At 47.0% G+C, this 18522-nt stretch overlaps 1 protein-coding gene across 1 annotated transcript in view; it reads left to right on the top strand.

Moving 5' to 3' along the window:
- Positions 1–18522, top strand: part of LOC126292199 (uncharacterized) — a 154350-nt gene that overhangs the window by 17364 nt on the left and 118464 nt on the right. The window contains exon 2 of the mRNA XM_049986052.1: positions 17182–17313. Within this exon, the coding sequence (XP_049842009.1) occupies positions 17182–17313 (132 nt within the window). The remainder of the gene's footprint in view (positions 1–17181; positions 17314–18522) is intronic.

The raw sequence follows: 18522 nt of genomic DNA, 5'->3' as shown, positions 1-18522 counted from the left end.
AAAATCATGGAATACAAGACCCTGGACTGACTAACCTATACTGAGGCCAAGAGGAAATACGACCGACTCCATCCTGTGACAATGACATCTTCCTACGCTGCTGCTACAACACCTGTGCTAGCCCCGTCTGTTTCTCCAATTGTGGCCGGATCGACGAGTAGTAAAACTCCTCCTGCCCCCTCGCCAGTGGGGGGCTCTACCCACCGGGTTGCTCCTGCGCCACCTACCTCAGGAGCAACACCATCCCACCCATCGGGGGCGTCCGTCCCCACTTCTAAACCGGAGAAGTGTCCAACTTCTTCAGCTTCTCATGCTCGCAAGGGGTCCCTTGGGTCCCTCCCTTCCCAGGTTTCCGCCAGCGAGAAGCCTGACAACCGACAATGGCGTAAGTGCCCGCAATCAGCTGGTCGTAGAGCTTCACGATTCTCCTCCGTCCCGGAGACTGAATCGGTGAAGCCCTCCCAGCTGGTGCGACCCAAGGAACGGCGTGAGAAACCCAAGAAGAGCTCTCAGCCCAAGGAACTCGCAGTGGCAGCCTTCCCATCACAACCTTCCAGCTCTGCGTCTGAGGATGCGGTGGAGATTCTGGCGTCCGCTGAGGACCTCCATCTCACCGGTCCATCAGACGTCATGGAAAGCACTATCACCGGTGCTAAATCGGAGGCAGCAGGTGACCCAGCGGCGTAATCTCCCTTCCCAGTCCCGTCAAGCCTTTCTCAGCCATGGACAACACCAGTGGAACTGCAGCGGTTTCTTCCACCATCTAGCAGAGCTCCGCCAACTTAGCAGCCTTCACCCTTTCCTCTGCATTGCTCTGCAGGAAACTTGGTTTCCGGCAATGCGAACCCCCGCCCTCCGAGGCTATCCGGGCAGCTTATGAAAGGGTATCTGGTGGCGTCTGCATCTATGTCCTGAACTCTCTTCACAGGAGTCTGTACCTCTCCACACACCTTTAGAGGCTGTCGCTGTTCGGGTGTGGATGCCACAGGCTGTTACCGTCTGCAGTCTTTACCTTCCACCGGATGGTGATGTCTCGCAGCATGTCCTGGCTGCTCTGATAGCTTAATTGCCTCCACCTTTCCTGTTACTGGGCGACTTTAACGCCCATAACCATCTGTGGGGTGGGTCAGTGGCAACAGGTCTAGGCGCCATCGTTGAGCATTTATTGGCGCAGCTCGATCTCTCGATCTTAAATGATGGTGCCTTCACACACTTCAGTGTGGCGCATGGCACATACTCCGCCATTGACCTTTCCATCTGTAGCCCTAGTCTCCTACCGTCTGTCCAATGGAGAGTGCATGACGACCTGTGTGGTAGTGACCACTTTCCGATCTTTCTGTCACTGCCACAGCGTCAGTCTTCTGGGCGCCCTAGCAGATGGGCTATGAATCAGGCTGACTGGGACTTGTTCTCCTCCACTGCCGCTATTGAGCCTCTCTCTAACGATGCCATTGATGCAGTGGTTCAATCGGTCACCACCGGCATCGTTACTGCCGCCGAATCTGCCATTGCCCGTTCTTCTGGGTCCCTTCGGCGGCGGACTCTGCCTTGGTGGTCGCCTGAGATCACTGAAGCGATTAAAGCTCGCCTGCGGGTGCTCCAGCGTCACAAGCGACATCCCTCAATCGACCACCTTATCGCCTTCAAAGGGCTGCGTGCGCGAGCCCGCTGCATTATCCGCCAACGCAACAGGAGTGTTGGGAGCGGTATTTGTCCACCATTGGCCTCCATGTCACTCCATCGCAGGTCTGGGCCAAGATTCACCGCCTCTATGGCTATCGGACCCCTGTCAGTGTCCCTGCGCTCTCACTGAATGGAGCAGTTTGTACTGACTCCGACGTCATTGCAAACCGCTTGGCAGAGCACTTTGCTATGAATTCCACTTCTGCCAACTACCCTTTGGGCTTCCGCCCCATTAAGGAGCAGATAGAACGTCGGAGTCTTTCTTTTCGCACTCACCATCCTGAATTGTACAATGTTCCATTCAGTGAGTGGGAATTTCAAAGTGCCCTCGCCGTTTGTCCTGATACCGCTCCTGGACCAGATAGCATCCACTCTCAGGTGCTCAAACACCTTTCAGTGGACTGCCAGCGACGCCTCCTCGATCTTTACAACCGCATTTGGGTCGAGGGTGAGTTTCCGTCGCAATGGCGGCAAAGTCTTGTTGTCCCCATTCTGAAACCAGGGAAGAACCCTTTGGAGGTGGACAGCTACCGTCCCATTAGCCTCACCAACGTTCTTTGCAAGTTGCTTGAATGGATGGTGAGCCGGCGCTTGAATTGGGTACTGGAGTCTCGAGGCCTTCTGGCTCCGTCTCAGGGTGGGTTCCGTAAAGGCCGCTCCGCCGCCGACAATCTGGTGAGCCTGGAGTCAGCCATCCGTACTGCCTTTGCCCACCATCAGCATCTGGTTGCTGTCTTTTTCGACATGCGGAAGGCGTATGATACGACATGGCGTCATCACATCCTTTCTACACTTCATGGATGGGGTCTTCGGGGCCCTCTGCCGATCTATATCCGCAATTTTCTGTCATATCGTACCTTCCGCGTGCACGTCGCAGCCTCATATAGTTCCTCCCAAGTCCAGGAGAACGGTGTGCCACAGGGTTCTGTTCTCAGTGTGTGTCTGTTTTTAATAGCTATTAACGGGCTCGCTGCGGCCGTGGCAAATACTGTCTCCGCTTCCCTGTATGCTGACAACTTCTGCCTTTACTACAGCTCTATTGGCATTGCAGCTGCTGAACGTCAGCTACAGGGCGCAATCCGCAAGGCACAGTCTTGGGCTGTTGCGCATGGTTTTCAGTTTTCGGCAGCCAAGACCTGCGTTATGCATTTCTGCCGGCGACGCACTGTTCACCCGGAGCCGCGGCTTTATCTTGACGGCGAGCTTCTTAAAGTGGTGGAGTCACATAGGTTTTTGGGGATGGTTTTTGATGCCTGGTTGACTTGGCTGCCTCATATTCGGCAGCTTAAACAGGCGTGTTGGCGGCATCTAAATGCTATGCAATGCCTGAGCCACACCAGGTGGGGCGCCAACCGATCTACTCTCCTACGGCTTTACCAGGCGTTAATCCAGTCCGGTCTGGACTACGGGAGTCTGGCTTATGGCTCAGCATCCCCATCTGCGTTGCTGTTGCTGGACCCAATCCTCCACAGCGGGATACGCCTTGCCACTGGTGCCTCCCGAACCAGCCCTGTGGACAGCATACTTGTGGAGGCAGGTGTCCCTCCATTGTGGTTACGACGCCAACAATTACTGGCTGCTTATGCTGCCCATGTTTTTAGCTTGCCCGGGCATCCAAATTATCGTGTCCTCTTCCCGCAGTCAGTCGTTCATCTGCCAGAACGTCGGCCCCGGTTGGGTTGTCCGATCACCGTACGTGTCAAACAGCTTTTTTCCTGGCTTGGGTGTTTCCCTGTTCCACCTCCTTTCCGGGCCCCTATGCGTACACCCCCGTGGTGTGTGCCTTGCCCTTGCCTTCGGCTCGACTTGGCACAGGGCCCGAAGGACTCAGTCCCTCCGGAGGCCTTCCGACGCCGCTTTTATTCCATCCTGGCCACGTATCAGGGTTCTGGCGTTGTCTACACCGACGGTTCGATGGTTGCTGGTCTAGTCGGTTATGCACTAACTCTAGGGGACCATTCTGAACAACGTTCGTTGCCAGCTGGCTGCAGTGTTTACACTGCTGAGCTGGTAGACATCTTTCGTGCCCTAGAGTATATCCGCTCCTGCTCAGATGAGTCCTTCGTTATCTGTAGCGATTCCCTGAGCGGTTTACGAGCTCTCGACCAGTGTTTCCCTCGTTCTCGTCTGGTGATGGCTATCCAGGAGTCCCTCCATACTTTCGCCCGTAGCGGCAGGTCTGTGGTCTTTGTTTGGACCCCAGGCCATGTTGGTATACCTGGCAATGAGACTGTTGACCGCCTGGCGAAAGAGGCCACCAGTGCGACATCTCTGGAGATTGGCCTCCTGGCGGCTGATTTGCAGGCAGTCTTACGCCGCAAAGTTCTCTCGTTTTGGGATGCTGAATGGCGCGGTCTGACCACCCCTAACAAACTCCGTGCCGTCAAGGACACGACGACTGTGTGGCGGTCATCCATGAGAGCCAACCGCAGGGACTCAGTCATCCTTTGTCGGCTCCGCATTGGCCACACCCGACTCATGCACAGTTATTTACTGTGTCATGAGGATCCTCCTCTTTGTCGTTGTGGGGCGTCCTTGACGGTGGTCCATATTCTGTCGGAGTGCACCCTTTTAACCGTGTTCAGGCAGACTTTTGCAATGCCTGACACGCTCTCTGCTCTTTTATCAGATGACTCTGCCATGGTGGACTTGGTTTTGTGTTTTATTTGGGCAGGGGTTTTTTATCCTTTAATCTGAGTGTTTGTTTTTTAGTGTTGATTCTGGCTTTTAGCCTCTGATTTTAAATTGAGTTTTTAAAGTGTTCTTGGTGGTTGGCTTTTCCTCTTTTTCTCTACGGTCGGCCACCACCGTCACACTGTGTGTTTTAATTTGTTTTGTCTGGTCTCTGTCAGAGTATTTCATGTCCTGTTTCGTCTGCTGTCTTTCCTGTTGTTCGTTTTTTATTCTCTTCGGGTGGTTTTAGTTTTTATGGAACAAGGGACCGATGACCATAGTAGTCTCGTCCCTTTAATCCCACAAACCAACCAACATAAGAACTTTCTGGTGTCCCCCCACCCCCACCCCTCCCGCTTGAGTTTTACCAGATTATATGTGCACTTAAATTTGTGACTGGGCGCTAATGACCTTAGTAGTTGAGCGCCCTAAAACCCCATAAAAGGGGGGGGGGGGGGGGGCGGGCAAGGAGCAGTGAGAGAAGTCCAAAAATAAGGTCAACAAGACCAAAATAATTGCGGTGGCACCCACACCACTGCTACCTACAAGCTCTGTGTCTGAGGATGAGGTGGAGATTCTGGTGTCCGCTGAGGACCTAGATCTCGCTGGGCCCTGAGACACAATGGATGTCGATCGCACAGGTACTCATCTGGTGGCAGCAGTAACCCCGAGGCGTAGACTGCCTCATTGAGTGTTTCATGCCTTCCCAGTCTCACGATCACGTAGTACTCCAGTGGAATTGCGGCAGTATTTTCCATCACCTGACTGAGCTACGGCAACTGTTAAGCTTTACACCTGCTTTCTGCATTTCCGTCCAGGAAACACGGATCCCGGCAATGCGGACCTCTGCCCTCTGTGGCTATAAGGGATACTATAGGAACCGTAGCAACTATAATCGAGTGTCAGGTGGAGTTTGCGTTTGTGTCCTAAACTCAGTCTGTAGTAAACCTGTGCCCCTTCAAACCCCTCTTGAAACTGTGTCTGTCAGAATGACGACAACACAGGAAATAACTGCCTGCAATCTTCCTCCAGATGGTGCAGTACCCCGAGCGTATTGGCTGCACTGATTGATATACTCCCTAAACCTTTCCAACTTGTGGGAGATTTGAATGCCCTTAACCCCTTGTAGGGTGGCACCATGCTTAATGGCCGAGGCAGTACCGTAGGTACACAGAGTACGCAAAGGAACTTGGCACCCTTCATGCAGCGGTGTACCGTAGGTCTCTAGAAGAGCGTAGCGTTCCAAAGGATTGGAAAAGGGCACAGGTCATCCGCATTTTCAAGAAGGGTCGTCGAACAGATGTGCAGAACTATAGACCTATATCTCTAACGTCGATCAGTTGTAGAATTTTGGAACATGTATTATGTTTGAGTATAATGACTTTTCTGGAGACTAGAAATCTACTCTGTAGGAATCAGCATGGGTTTCGAAAAAGACTGTCATGTGAAACCCAGCTCGCGCTATTCGTCCACGAGACTCAGAGAGCCATAGACACGGATTCACACCATAAATTATCTGGGAGTAAGCATTAGGAGTGATTGAAAATGGAATGATCTTATAAAGTTGATCGTCGCTAAAGCAGATGCCAGACTGAGATTCATTGGAAGAATCCTAAGGAAATGCAATCCGACAACAAAGGAAGTAGGGTACAGTACGCTTGTTCGCCCACTGCTTGAATACTGCTCATCAGTGTGGGATCCGTACCAGATAGGGTTGATAGAAGAGATAGAGAAGATCCAACAGAGAGCAGCGCGCTTCATTACAGGATCATTTAGTAATCGCGAAAGCATTACGGAGATGATAGATAAACTCCAGTGGAAGACTCTGCAGGAGAGACGCTCGGTAGCTCGGTACGGCCTTTTGTTAAAGTTTCGAGAACATACCTTCACCGAAGAGTCAAGCAGTATATTGTTCCCTCCTACATATATTTCGCGAAGCGACCATGAGGATAAAATCAGAGAGATTAGAGCCCACACAGAAGCATACCGAAAATCCTTCTTTCCACGAACAATACGAGACTGGAATAGAAGGGAGAACCGATAGAGGTACTCAGTGTACCCTCCTCCACACACCGTCAGGTGGCTTGCGGAGTATGGATGTAGATGTAGATGTAGATGTAGATATTCCTACCAGTGGCAAAGCTGACACCCGCCAGTGGCTAGAACAACCACAGGTAGGTGGTCATAGGGCTTCACAGTCCTCCTCAGTCCCTGAGACTGGATCAGTGAAGCCCCCCCCCCCCCCCCACCCACCCTCCCCCCACCCCACCCCCCCCCACCCCCAGCCGGACAAACCTAAGGAGCAGCGAGAGAAACCAAGAACCAAGGTACTGTGGTGGCACCCACAGCACCACCACCTACAAGTTCTGTGTGTGAGGATGAGGTGGAGATTCTGGCATCTGCTGCGGATTTAGACCTCGCTGGGCCCTCAGATACAATGGATGTCGATCGCACAGCTACTCGTCTGGTGGCAGCAGGTAACCCAGAGGCGTAGACTGCCTCATTGAGTGTTTCATGCCTTCCCAGTCTCATGATCACATAATCCTACAGTGGAATTACAGTGGATCTTTCCACCATTCCACCACCTGGCTGAGCTACAGCAACTGTTAAGCTTTACACCTGCTTTCTGCATTGCCCTCCAGGAAACGTGGTTCCTGGCGATGCGGACCCTTGTCCTCTGCGGCTATAAGGGATATTACAGGAACCACAGCGACTATAATAATGCCAGCTGGAGTTTGCGTCTATGTCCTGAACCCAGTGTGTAGTGAACATGTGCCCCTTCAAACCCCTCTTGAAGCTCTGTCTGTCAGGATAAGGATGACACAGGAAATAACTGTCTGCAACATACATCTTCCTCCAGATGGTGTAGTACCCCTGAACGTAATTGATCAACTCCCTAAACCTTTCCTACTTTTAGGAGATTTTAACGTGCGTTACCCCTTGTGGTGTGGTGCCATGCTTACTGGCCGAAGTAGGGTGGTTGAAAATTTACTGTCACAACATGACGTCTGTCTCTTAAATACAGATGCCCCCACACATTATCAGTGTGGCACATGGCACATATGTGGCCATTGATCTCTTGGTTTGCAGTCCTGGCCTTCTCCCATCTATCCACTGGAGAGCACATACCGACCTTTGGGGTAGTGATCACTTCCCCATCTTCCTATCGTTTCCCTTGTGTCATGCCCACAGATGCCTACTCTAATGGGCTTTAAATAAGGCAGACTAGGAAGCCTTCACCTCTGCTGTCACCGCTGAACACATTGCGCCATTGATGTTGTCTTTGAGCAGGTCGCTACAACGATCATTTCTGCGACAGTAAATACAATCTCTTTTTTTAGGGTGCTCCCATCAAAAAGTAGTCCCTTGGTGGTCACCGGAAGTTGCTGAGGCAATTAAAGAGCATCAGCGAGCTTTACAGCGACATAAGCGACACCCTTCCCTAGAGAACCTAATAATCTTTAAACGGCTCCATACCCGTGTTCACAAGCTTATAAAATGATGGAAACAGGAGTGTTGGGCGAGATACTTGTCGACCATTGGATGCTATACGTCACCTTCCCAAGTCTAGGCAAAGATCAAATGTCTTTTTCGGTACCAGACCTTAACAGGTGTCCCTGCCATTAACATCTATGGCGTGTTGTCTACTTGTCTACCGTCGCAAATGCGATTGCCGAGCACATTGCTGAGCACTATGCTCAAGCCTCTGCATCAGGGAACTGCCCCCCCTACCCCCCCTACCCCCCCTACCCCCCCCCCCCTTAGCCCCCATCTGTTCACACCCTCAAATGGCAAGGAAAGTCCTCTCGTTCAGTACATGCCACAGTGAACCCTATAATGCCCCATTTACAGAGTGGGAGCCCCTCAGCGCCCTTGCACATTGCCCTGACAGAGCTCCTAGGCCAGATTGGATCCACAGTCAGATGATTAAACATCTCTTGTCTGAATACAAGTGACATCTCCTAGACATCTTCATCTGGATCTGGTGCTATGGCATCTTTCCATCCCAATGGTGGGAGAGCACCATCATTCCGGTGCTCAAACCCGGTCAAAACCTGCTTGATGTGGATAGCTACTGGCCCATCAGGGTCACCAACTCTCTTTGTAAGCTGCTGGAACATACGGTGTGTCAGCAGTTGGATTGGGTCCTGGAGTCACATGGCCTACTGGCTCCATGTCGGGGTCATTCTACCACTGGTAATCTAGTTTCCCTCGAGTCTGCCATCCGAACAGCCTTTTCCAGATGCCAACATCTGGTTACCATCTTTTTTAACTTACGTAAAGCATACGTCACAACCTGGTGGCATCATATCCTCGCCACATTGTGAGGTGGGTCTCCGGGCCCCACTGCCGTTTTTTATCCAAAACTCCCTGACGCTCCATACTTTCCATGTGCCTCCCATAGTTTCCTCCGTATTCAAGATAATGGAGTTCTGCAGGGCTCTGTATTGCGTGTGTCTCTGATTTTAGTGGCTATAATGGTCTAGCAGCAGCTGTAGGGCCGTCAGTCTCACCTTCAACGAATGCGGATGACTTCTGCATTTTGTACTGCTCCTCCAGTACTGGTGTTGCTGAGCGGTGTCTACAGGGAGCCATTCACAAGGCGCAGTTATGGTCTTTAGTCCACGGCTCCCAGTTTTCAGCTGCGAAGTCGTGTATGATGCACTTCTGTTGGCATCCCACAGTTCATCCAGAACCTGAAATTTACCTTAATGATGATCCACTCACTGTAGTGGAAACATATTGATTCTTAAGGCTGGTTTTTGATGCCCAATTGACTTTTTGTGCTAGCAGCACCTCAGTGCCCTCCACTGCCTGAGAAACACCAACTGGGGCGCAGGTTGCTCTACGCTGCTGCAGCTCTACAGAGCCTTGTTCAATGGAGGAGTCAGGTTTACGGTTTGGTGGTGCCCTCAGCATTGCGTTTACTTGGCCCAGTGCACCACTATGGCATTCATCTAGCAATGGGAGCTTTTAGAACGATTCCGGTGACAAGTGTCCTGGTTGAGGTCAGAGTCCCTCCATTGAAGGTTAGGGGTGCACTAATGCTCCCTAGTTAGTGCACATGTTCATAGTGCTCCTGCACATCCGAATTACCATCTCCTTTTTCCAAACACTGCAGTTGATCTCCCGCATGGGTGGCCCAGGTCAGGGCTTATGATTGCAATTCGCAGGGCCATGAAGTGGTTTGCACCAACTGCTCAATGGCTGATGGTCATGTACGCTTTGCATATGTTCATGGAGAACATATTGAACAGTGCTCCTTGCCAGATGGCTGCAGTGTTTTCACTGCAGAGCTGGCGGCCATATCTCTGCCTCTTGAGCACATCCGCTCATGACCTGGCAAGTCATTTCTCCTGTGCACTGGCTCCTTGAGCAGCCTACAAGCTATCAACCAGTGTTACACTCACTATCCTTTGGGTAGCGTCCGATCAGGAGTCCATCTGTGCCCTGGAACAGTTCCGTCATTCAGTGGTGGACCCCAGGACACATCAGAATCCCAGGCAATGAAATTGCCGACAGGCTGGCCAAACCGGCTACGCAGAAACCACTTCTGGAGATGGGCATCTCCGAAACTGACCTGCATTCTGTCTTATGCTGCAGGGTTTTTCGGCTTTGGGAGACGGAATGGCATAACAGTACTCACAACAAACTGTGTGTCATCATGTTCTGCTTTCTTGTCATATCTCTTCCACATATTTCTTGCATCTTTGTGTGGAAGTCTTTCATACAGTCCTCTCGCATGGAATCAGTTGTCCTCTGTCGGCTCAGCATTGGCCATATGTGTCTAACACATGGTTACCTCCTCTGTCACGAGGACTCATCTCAGTGTTGCTGTGGCTCACGAATGACGGTCATCCACCTCTTGCTGGATTGCCTGTGCTTGTAGCCACTCTGCGGCGGATTTTTAACTTTCCCAGCACGCTACCTTCAGTGTTGGGCACAATGTCTCAACAGCAGCTATAGTTTTATGTTTTATTCGTAAGGGCGGGTTTTAGCATTTAATCGTAGTTTTAGCACATGTCCTTTGTCTCTGTGTCCTCCACCTTAGTACTTTTAGGGTGGAAGTTTTAATGTGTTGCAGAGTTTTGTGGCTTCTACTTTTTATTCTCGTGGCCAGCCAGTCATGGAATCTGCTTTCTTGTTATATCTCTTCCACATATTTCTTGCATCTTCGTAGTTTTCTTGCCAGTGGCAAGGACAACTGATTCCATGCGAGAGGACTGTATGAAAGACTTCCACACAAAGATGCGACCTCTTTCTAACAGGTCGCGGGAAAATATCGCGAATGATTGATTGAAGAATGTTACTTTCAAAGTAAATTTCCTTTTACCCAAGATGAACTATGTGCGATGAATTTCTTTAATCACGGAGCATTTGACTCTCATTTAAAAATTAACTCTTTGAGGATGACCATTTAGAATAATTTAGAGCCTAGAAGATCAGACATTTATGTAGTTATTAAAAATTTTACTGGCACATTTGTGTGATGTATCTTAAAGTGTAACGTGCGCAAAGATGATCTACGTTATACATGAAAGTTTAGCTTCTCTTGCAGCTTATTAATCGTTGATACCAATATTGTTTGTGAAAGCTTTGCTTTTTCTTGTAGCAACACTATGTATATTGATTTAAACCATTAACTTTTCCTATTTGTGTGTACCAGCTACTTAACAGTAGTAATGCTATTGGCTGACAACATGACGTGTCCTATGCTTTGAATATCCGCTGTTTTGGCTGGCTAGATCATGTGACGTGAGCTATGACTGGCTTACAAACGCACGTTGCAATCTCAATAAATTGATAAGTTTTACAGTTCCGAGGAAAAGTATACTGTCACTTAAGATGTAAAAAGTGTATTTTCACCCGGGAGAAAGTGTATTTTTAATCAGGGGAATTTTTTTTTTTCCTTGTCCACGTATACACCCTGATCAGGAAATATTAAGAGTTGGAGACATGCAGTTGAAAAAAGCGAACACATTTAAGTATCTAGGCGTGGACATCACTTCGAGAAATGAGATTGAATCCGAACTGAAGAAGATATTACGGACGGGAAATGCGTGCTACTTCTCACTGAATATATTACTTTCATCACAGATATTGTCTAGGAATGTAAAGATTAAAATATACAAAACTATTATTCTACCAGTTGCGCTGTATGGGTGTGAGACTTGTTCTCTCACTGTGTAAAATGGAAAGCCGTTTCGAGTATTTGAAAACAAAATTTTGAGGGAAAATTTTCGGAGCAAGAAGGGATGCCATTAGCGGAGAGTGGCGAAAACTGGATGACGAAGAGGTTCACAAACTCTATTCAAGCCCTGACATAATCAATATTATTAAATCACGTAGGCTGCGATGGGCGGGTCACGTAGCTGGAATGGGGGACAGATGGCAAAAATATGTTGCTGTGTTAACTGACTCCAGAGTCCAGTATGACCAGTGAGAAAGAAAAGAATACCATTTTACATAGGGACATAATAATTTATTTCGATTCATATAATAAGGCAATTAAGTCTCTTAATGGTTAACAAGCAGCAGTTGTAATAAAAAAAAGGAAAATTTTTTTGTCAGTATACAGGGTCTCAGTGTACAGTACAGACATTCCTAAATAAATAGTAAACATTGACCTTATTTTGATGCTTGATAATAAATAAGTGGAAGGGGGGTTGGGCTAATTTACTCTATGCCTAAAGGTGGCCACAAACAACTGCAAATTTAATAGGCTATTTCCTAAAACACACTCAAATTTGTGTCTTCTCCACCGAGTGCAAGTATATTTGTGTAAACGTTTTCGCTTCAAATGTGTTTACCAGATGATGATGCATGCTATACCTTTGTAACGTGAAAAAGAGAGGAAATGTGGTATTCCACATCCCTGAAGACCCTCCTTACTTATTGGTGTACAGAATATGATGTGTAAATGAATTAAAGAAAGATTGCTTGCTGAAGAAAACGTGTTAATGTGTTACACCACTTAGTGTTTTTTCATTTATTAATACAACTGTGATCACATTCTATGGCATGATATTGGTTAAAATTACTCAGAGTTGAAAACATGTTTGCAGGATTGTTAAAACTCTCAGGATAGAGATCTCCCATGCCATTCCATTCACAACCTCAATCATCTCAAAACTGCCAAAAACCAGCCACAAAGGAGTGTCTCTTTTGTCACCCAGTACCACCCCAGACTGGAACAGCTGAACCACATCCTTCACCAGGGCTTTGATTACCTCTCATTGTGCCCTGAAATGTGGGACATTCAACTGAGATACTTCCGACCCCTCCTAAAGGGGTGTCCCTACCTCCACAACATTCTAGTCCATCCCTATGTCACTATGCCACTTCCGATCCCAACCCCTTGTCACAAGGATTATGTGCCTGTGGTAGACACTGGTGCAAAATCTGTCACAGGTTTATCCTACCTCATCAGGTGACAGGCCACCTGTGAAAGCAGCCATGTCATTTACCATCGCTGCTGCAATGATTGGACAGCTTTTTATATTGGTAAGACTACTAATCAGCTGTCCACCAGGACAAATGACTGTCCCCAGCCTGTGTTGGAGAGCAAAGTAGACCACCCTGTGGCACAACATGCAGCTGAATGTTACACATTTTGTTTCAGTTTCTGTTTCACTACCCGAGCCATCTGAATCCTTCCCTCTACCACCAGGCTTCTGAACTGCACAGATAGGAGTTACCTTAACAACACATTCTCCACACCTGTAATTGTTGTAGCCTCACCTATGGTAACATACTGTCCCCACACCCTCCACACAACAGTTTCCACCCCCTATGTCCTGTCATCTCCCCATTCACGTCTTCCACCCTGTTTATTTGCTGCCCTCTGCCAATGCATCCACTTGTCTTTCCCCACTCTTCTCATTTTTTGTTCATTTTTTCCCACCATGACTCCCTGTAACCTCCTGACCCTGCGCCTGGAGTGTAATTCCTGCACACTTCACCAGACAGTGTTTGTCTCTCTCCTGACCCGTACGCTACCATCCCTTGCCATTCCCCTTCCTCTTCGCTTTCCCCAACCCTCCAGATTGCTGCTTACATCCCACGTGATGTTGCATTCTGGCATGAGATGCTGGAGTTGGCAGTGTTTTTTCTGTCTGTGTGTGTGTGTGTGTGTGTGTGCCAGTTTTTACTGATGAATCTATCTCATCCTATATTCCTACTTGGAGGACCCATTGTTTAAATATTCAGTCAGATCTTGATAAGATTTCAAAGTGGTGCAGATAGTAGTAACTCACTGTAAATATTCAGGAATATAAAATTTTCCAATTAACAAAACCAGTCAGCCAACTGATACAAATACCTGGGTGTATCACCTTGTAGGGATATGAAATGGAATGATCACATAGGTTCAGTCGTGGATCAAGCATGTGGCAGACTTCGGTTGATTGGTAGAATACTGGGGAAGTGCAATCAGTCTACAGAAGAGATTGCATACAAATCACTCATTGCAACAAGTTCTAGCATATTGCTGATGTGTGTGGGACCCGTACCAGATGGGACTAACAGGGAATATCAAATGCGTACAGAGAAGGGCAGCAAGACTGGTCACAGGTTTGTGAAAGTGTGGGAAAGTGTCGCAGAGATACTAAAGGAACTGAACTGAAAGACTCTTGAAGATGGGCGTAGACTATCCCAAGAAAGTCAGTTAACAAAGTTCCGAGAACTGGCTTTATATAGTGAGTCTAGGAGTGTACTACAATCCCCTAGGTACCGCTCACGTAGGGATCGTCAGGATAAGATTGGAATAACTACTGCACGCACAGAGGCATTCGATCATCCTTCCTGCATTCCATTCGTGAATGGAACAGGAGGGAACTCTGATAACTTGTTCAATGGGACGTACCCTCTGTTGTGCACCTCCCAGTAGTTTGCAGAGTATAGATCTATTGTACCCATTGAATTGGTGCGTCTTGTAACACAACAGCTGATAATCTTAAGAAACACTAAAATGTACTGTTATTTAACACGATAAGTTTTAATCAGTGCAGATTTTGTTTTACAAAAAATTCTTATCTTTTACATGTCTTACTTTTATACATGAATATGAACCAGAAAAAATGATTAATTGTTATTTCTAGGACTGCTGGTTGTAATATTTTGGCACACTCTGAAGACACCACATCCAGAACAGCCTGAAATTCCATTGGTACATCAAAAGTGGCAACAAATCTCTAGAGACCAGCAGCTGCAGCTGCAACTTCTAAGTGGAGTGGCAGTGTCAATCTTTCTCAGAAGTAAAGCATTATCGTTCTCTTCCACATCATCAGCATAACTGATGTCTGGTTCTTCAGCAGCATAGATGTTACAGTCTGCCATTCTTCCGTACTGACAGTACAAGAGGGCACCAAATGTTGTAAGCCTGTACAAGAGCGGCATCAAATCCAAAATTGTATCTACATCATGAATAAGTTCAGATGTTGGGCCGTTGGTTTCCAGTTCTTTTCCAGGGAATTATCTGTTGCTGTCCAGGTCTTCCTAAAACAGATTTTCTCTGTTATAACTTCATCCCAATAACTAGATATGTTGCTGATAGCTTGCGAACATTCCAATACAGAAATGTTTCTTGTAATTTGATTGCACTGATGGTTGCCTTAAAAGGTAAGCATCTGTAATTATGCTCGATTGAGGAATTTTATTCTTTGATCCAGTGGCTGCAGATGGCTCGTGGTGTTAGCTAGCAAGAAGTTAATTTCTTTGTTCGGAAGTTCCAGGTGGTCGAACGGATGTGCCGATCAGTGATCCAAAATTAACAAAATACTTTTCCTCACAGCCACTTATTGTTGAACCTTCAAGAGTCAGCTACAGAAGAGACTGGGTCATCCATGCTTTATTTTTATTCTCGTAGTGGTGTGTCAGATCATTCATTCTCCAATCACCAATAGTTTGAGCACTTCTCATGAATTGTCTGAGTTATGATGCAAGTCTCCCTTTGCTTCATTTGCCTCCAGAACATTTTTTTGTTATTCACCTATAGTGTCTCCTTCAGGCTTAAAGTTATAGAAAATGTCAGATTCATGCATATTAAACTTATGTTTTGGGTGATACATATGAGAGAACTGAAATTCCCTTGCCCCCTCATGGGCATCTTCATTATTTACCCTGTGTACTTCCCCATGGGCACTGACAGCACCAATCTAATGCCTCTTCTAAAAGCGCCATAACCACCCTCAGAACACACAAACCAAAAAATTCTTTTTTCTGGCGATTTCGCAAAAACTTTCTCGAAGCATGGGCCAGACAACAGAATTTGCTGTGAGCGCATTTGTTGGAACCATTTAAACAGGGAATTCTCCACATACTGAAGTTTGGGTAGCCTCATGTGCTTGCTATTGCTGCTAAATGAACAACTTGCAAGACACGACTCTGTTGTCTGTCTTGAAATTAATACTAATGAGAAAGTATTCTTTGGAACCTGAATGTGCATTGCAACCTATGTTTCGTCTGCTCTCCACTGTTGACAAGATAGAGAATCTGTTGCTTCCCTTGTAGCATACCCTCGAGTCGGGGAACAGGATAGAGAACTAAAGTTGTACAACACTCCAACAAATTAGTAACAGTCACACAAATGAGTTAAAGGGTTTACTTATCTTTGTAGCTTGTTGAATAGTGTAGTCTGCAACACCACTTGTAATACAACACAAGCAAAGGACCCTCAAAGGCTAAGTGCAAATAATTATAGGTAAACTTCACAGTACATAGCAAATGCAATTTACAACTGTCTGTTCACTTCTAAGTTCACTAAAAGATGTTCCCTGTCTAAGTCAGCCCTGGACGATGATTTATAACCAAGTGGGCTTCTGTCCATTGTCGTCCGGTCATTGACAAATTGTGCCTGGCTGGCAGTTGGCCGAGGCAAAGTCGATATCTTCATTGTTAGTGCCGCCTGTGGCATTGGTGGATCTCGTGCAAGTGGCGAGTTTCTATGGTACTGGCACCAGCTCACATCTTTGGGCCTGTAGTGCTTTTGTCCTGGCTGTGTTTTGTTCAGATGACACACCAAAGCAAGTCTTCAGACTGACAACGATGACGACAACAACAACAACAACAACAACAGCAGCAGCAGCAGCAGCAGCAGCATGAAACGAAATGGTCACTTAGATTCAGTTGTTGGTAATAGAGGAGGCAGACCTCGGTGTACTGGTAGAGTACTGTGGAGGTGCAATCAGTCTACAAAGGAGATTGCTTACAAATCACTCGTGTGACCCATTCTAGAATATTGCTCAAGTGTGTGATACCAAGTAGGTCCAAAGGGGGATATTGAATGTATACAGAAAAGGGCAGCATGTGGGAAAGCATTACAGAGATGCTGGGTGGTACTTGTATAATTTATCATCAGATACTAAACGTTAAACTAATAAAGATATTGAAAATCTGATTACACCATCAAAATTGTCATGCAAATAATAGCAATGTACATGTTTCTTTTTGAGGTATCATGATTCATTTGGCTACTATTAATTTCTATACGAACTGCGAAATGTCTGCCCTGATGGTTTCACGAAGTCCGCCATCTTTGGCACTCCCACCATACAAGTCTCTTTCATCGACACAGTGTCACCAAGGAATTCCCAGCCACGTGCTCGGCCTGGACCCTGCGCTGGGGCTACTCCTCTTGTCTGGCTAATGTTCAGTACCACGTGTTTGCTGCCGGGCCCCGGCTTGCCGTGCGGTCTGTGCGTCCACGCCAACTCCGAACTTAGAATATTTCCATGGCGCCTCAACTCGCCCGTTACCTCACAAAATACAAAGAATTTTCTGTGTTAACTGAAACTGATAATATAAATTCTGTTCTATTTATTTCAGTCAGGCTCTTCTTCAGCCAAGGAGCAGGATGAGCGGCAGATTATGTCTCTTTCTGCAGCCGAATGTGAACAATTTAGGAGGCTGCAGAACAGTACCTTAGAGAAAGAATTATTCACTGGGAGGTGTGTGGAGGTAAGTAGAATGTGCGTAATGGTGGATGTAAGTAGCAGGATTGGAACAGAAAGGTTGAAAATATAGAGGATGAATATTAGCAACATACACACACGTCTTTTTATATGTCAGCAAAAACTGCTATTAAATACTACTCATTTTTGTTGCAACTAGTTTAGACCTTGCATCATCCTCAGGCAAGCCTTTGCAGCTCAAATTGATATAAACCATGTGACTAGCATATGTAAAATATAGGGTTGTCCATAGCTCACAAAAGTTTAGGAAAACATAGGGCATTAAATTAAGCGGAAAGTAGTTGAGAGTCCTGCTTTTTCCAAAAAAATTTAATTCGTTGCCACATTTCTAAAAGATTCTGGGACCTTCTTATTAATGTAATACAAGGTGTGTCCAAATAATAAATATCGTTTCGTTCTGCTGCTGCAGAAGCACTAGTGTCACAGTTCTGCACACTTGTGCTTCTCTCTCTGGTTCATTGTCTTTCCACTTACACCATTACAGCTGGATTGTGTTGTGTTTGCATTTGTTAGTGATTGTTGAAAATACTTCAGAAGATCTGAGCCCGCTGACTGCGAAGTGTGTTCTATAATACAGTTTTCGAACACAAGTAGTGTTGACAGCTTCAATTCATCATTAACATCTAGAAATTTGAGGCAAATATGTAATGACTGGAATGGTGAGAAACTGGGTGAGAGAATTCAATGATGGACCAACCAGTGTTCGTGAGGAAGCGAGGAGTGGGCGGCCTTCTGTTGTCATTGATGGTTTGGTTGAGGAAGTGAATGAGAAAATGCATGGAAATGAAAAGCACTTTTGGAAAGTCTCCACAAATTTAAGAAACCAATTTGCATGAGATTGTCACAAATTGCTTAAATTTTCACAAATTGTGCTCCTGTTCTCCCTGCCTCCTGATGGCCAGGTTACCTCACTGGACTTTCCATCACACTGATTGGCCTCTGTATAATTCCTTAGGTCATGTTTACATCATCTTTGTCAGGTTGTATTGATTAATCATTCGTGATCTGTTTGATAAGATAACTCGCGGTGCTGGCATTGCCATTGCCTGCTCGATGGGCCCCATTCGCAGTCGGCCAGATCCGTGGTGGAGAATGGCCATTGCCACCACTGTCCATGATCGTCGTCAAGCCTTGCAACCTCTTAAGTGGCCCATGTCCTGTGCCGGTCTTATTACCTTGAGATGCCTTCACTCAA

The sequence above is a fragment of the Schistocerca gregaria genome, chromosome 9, assembly GCF_023897955.1.
Source record: "Schistocerca gregaria isolate iqSchGreg1 chromosome 9, iqSchGreg1.2, whole genome shotgun sequence".
Taxonomy (NCBI): domain Eukaryota; kingdom Metazoa; phylum Arthropoda; class Insecta; order Orthoptera; family Acrididae; genus Schistocerca; species Schistocerca gregaria.
This window is presented reverse-complemented; position numbering and strand designations above follow the sequence as displayed.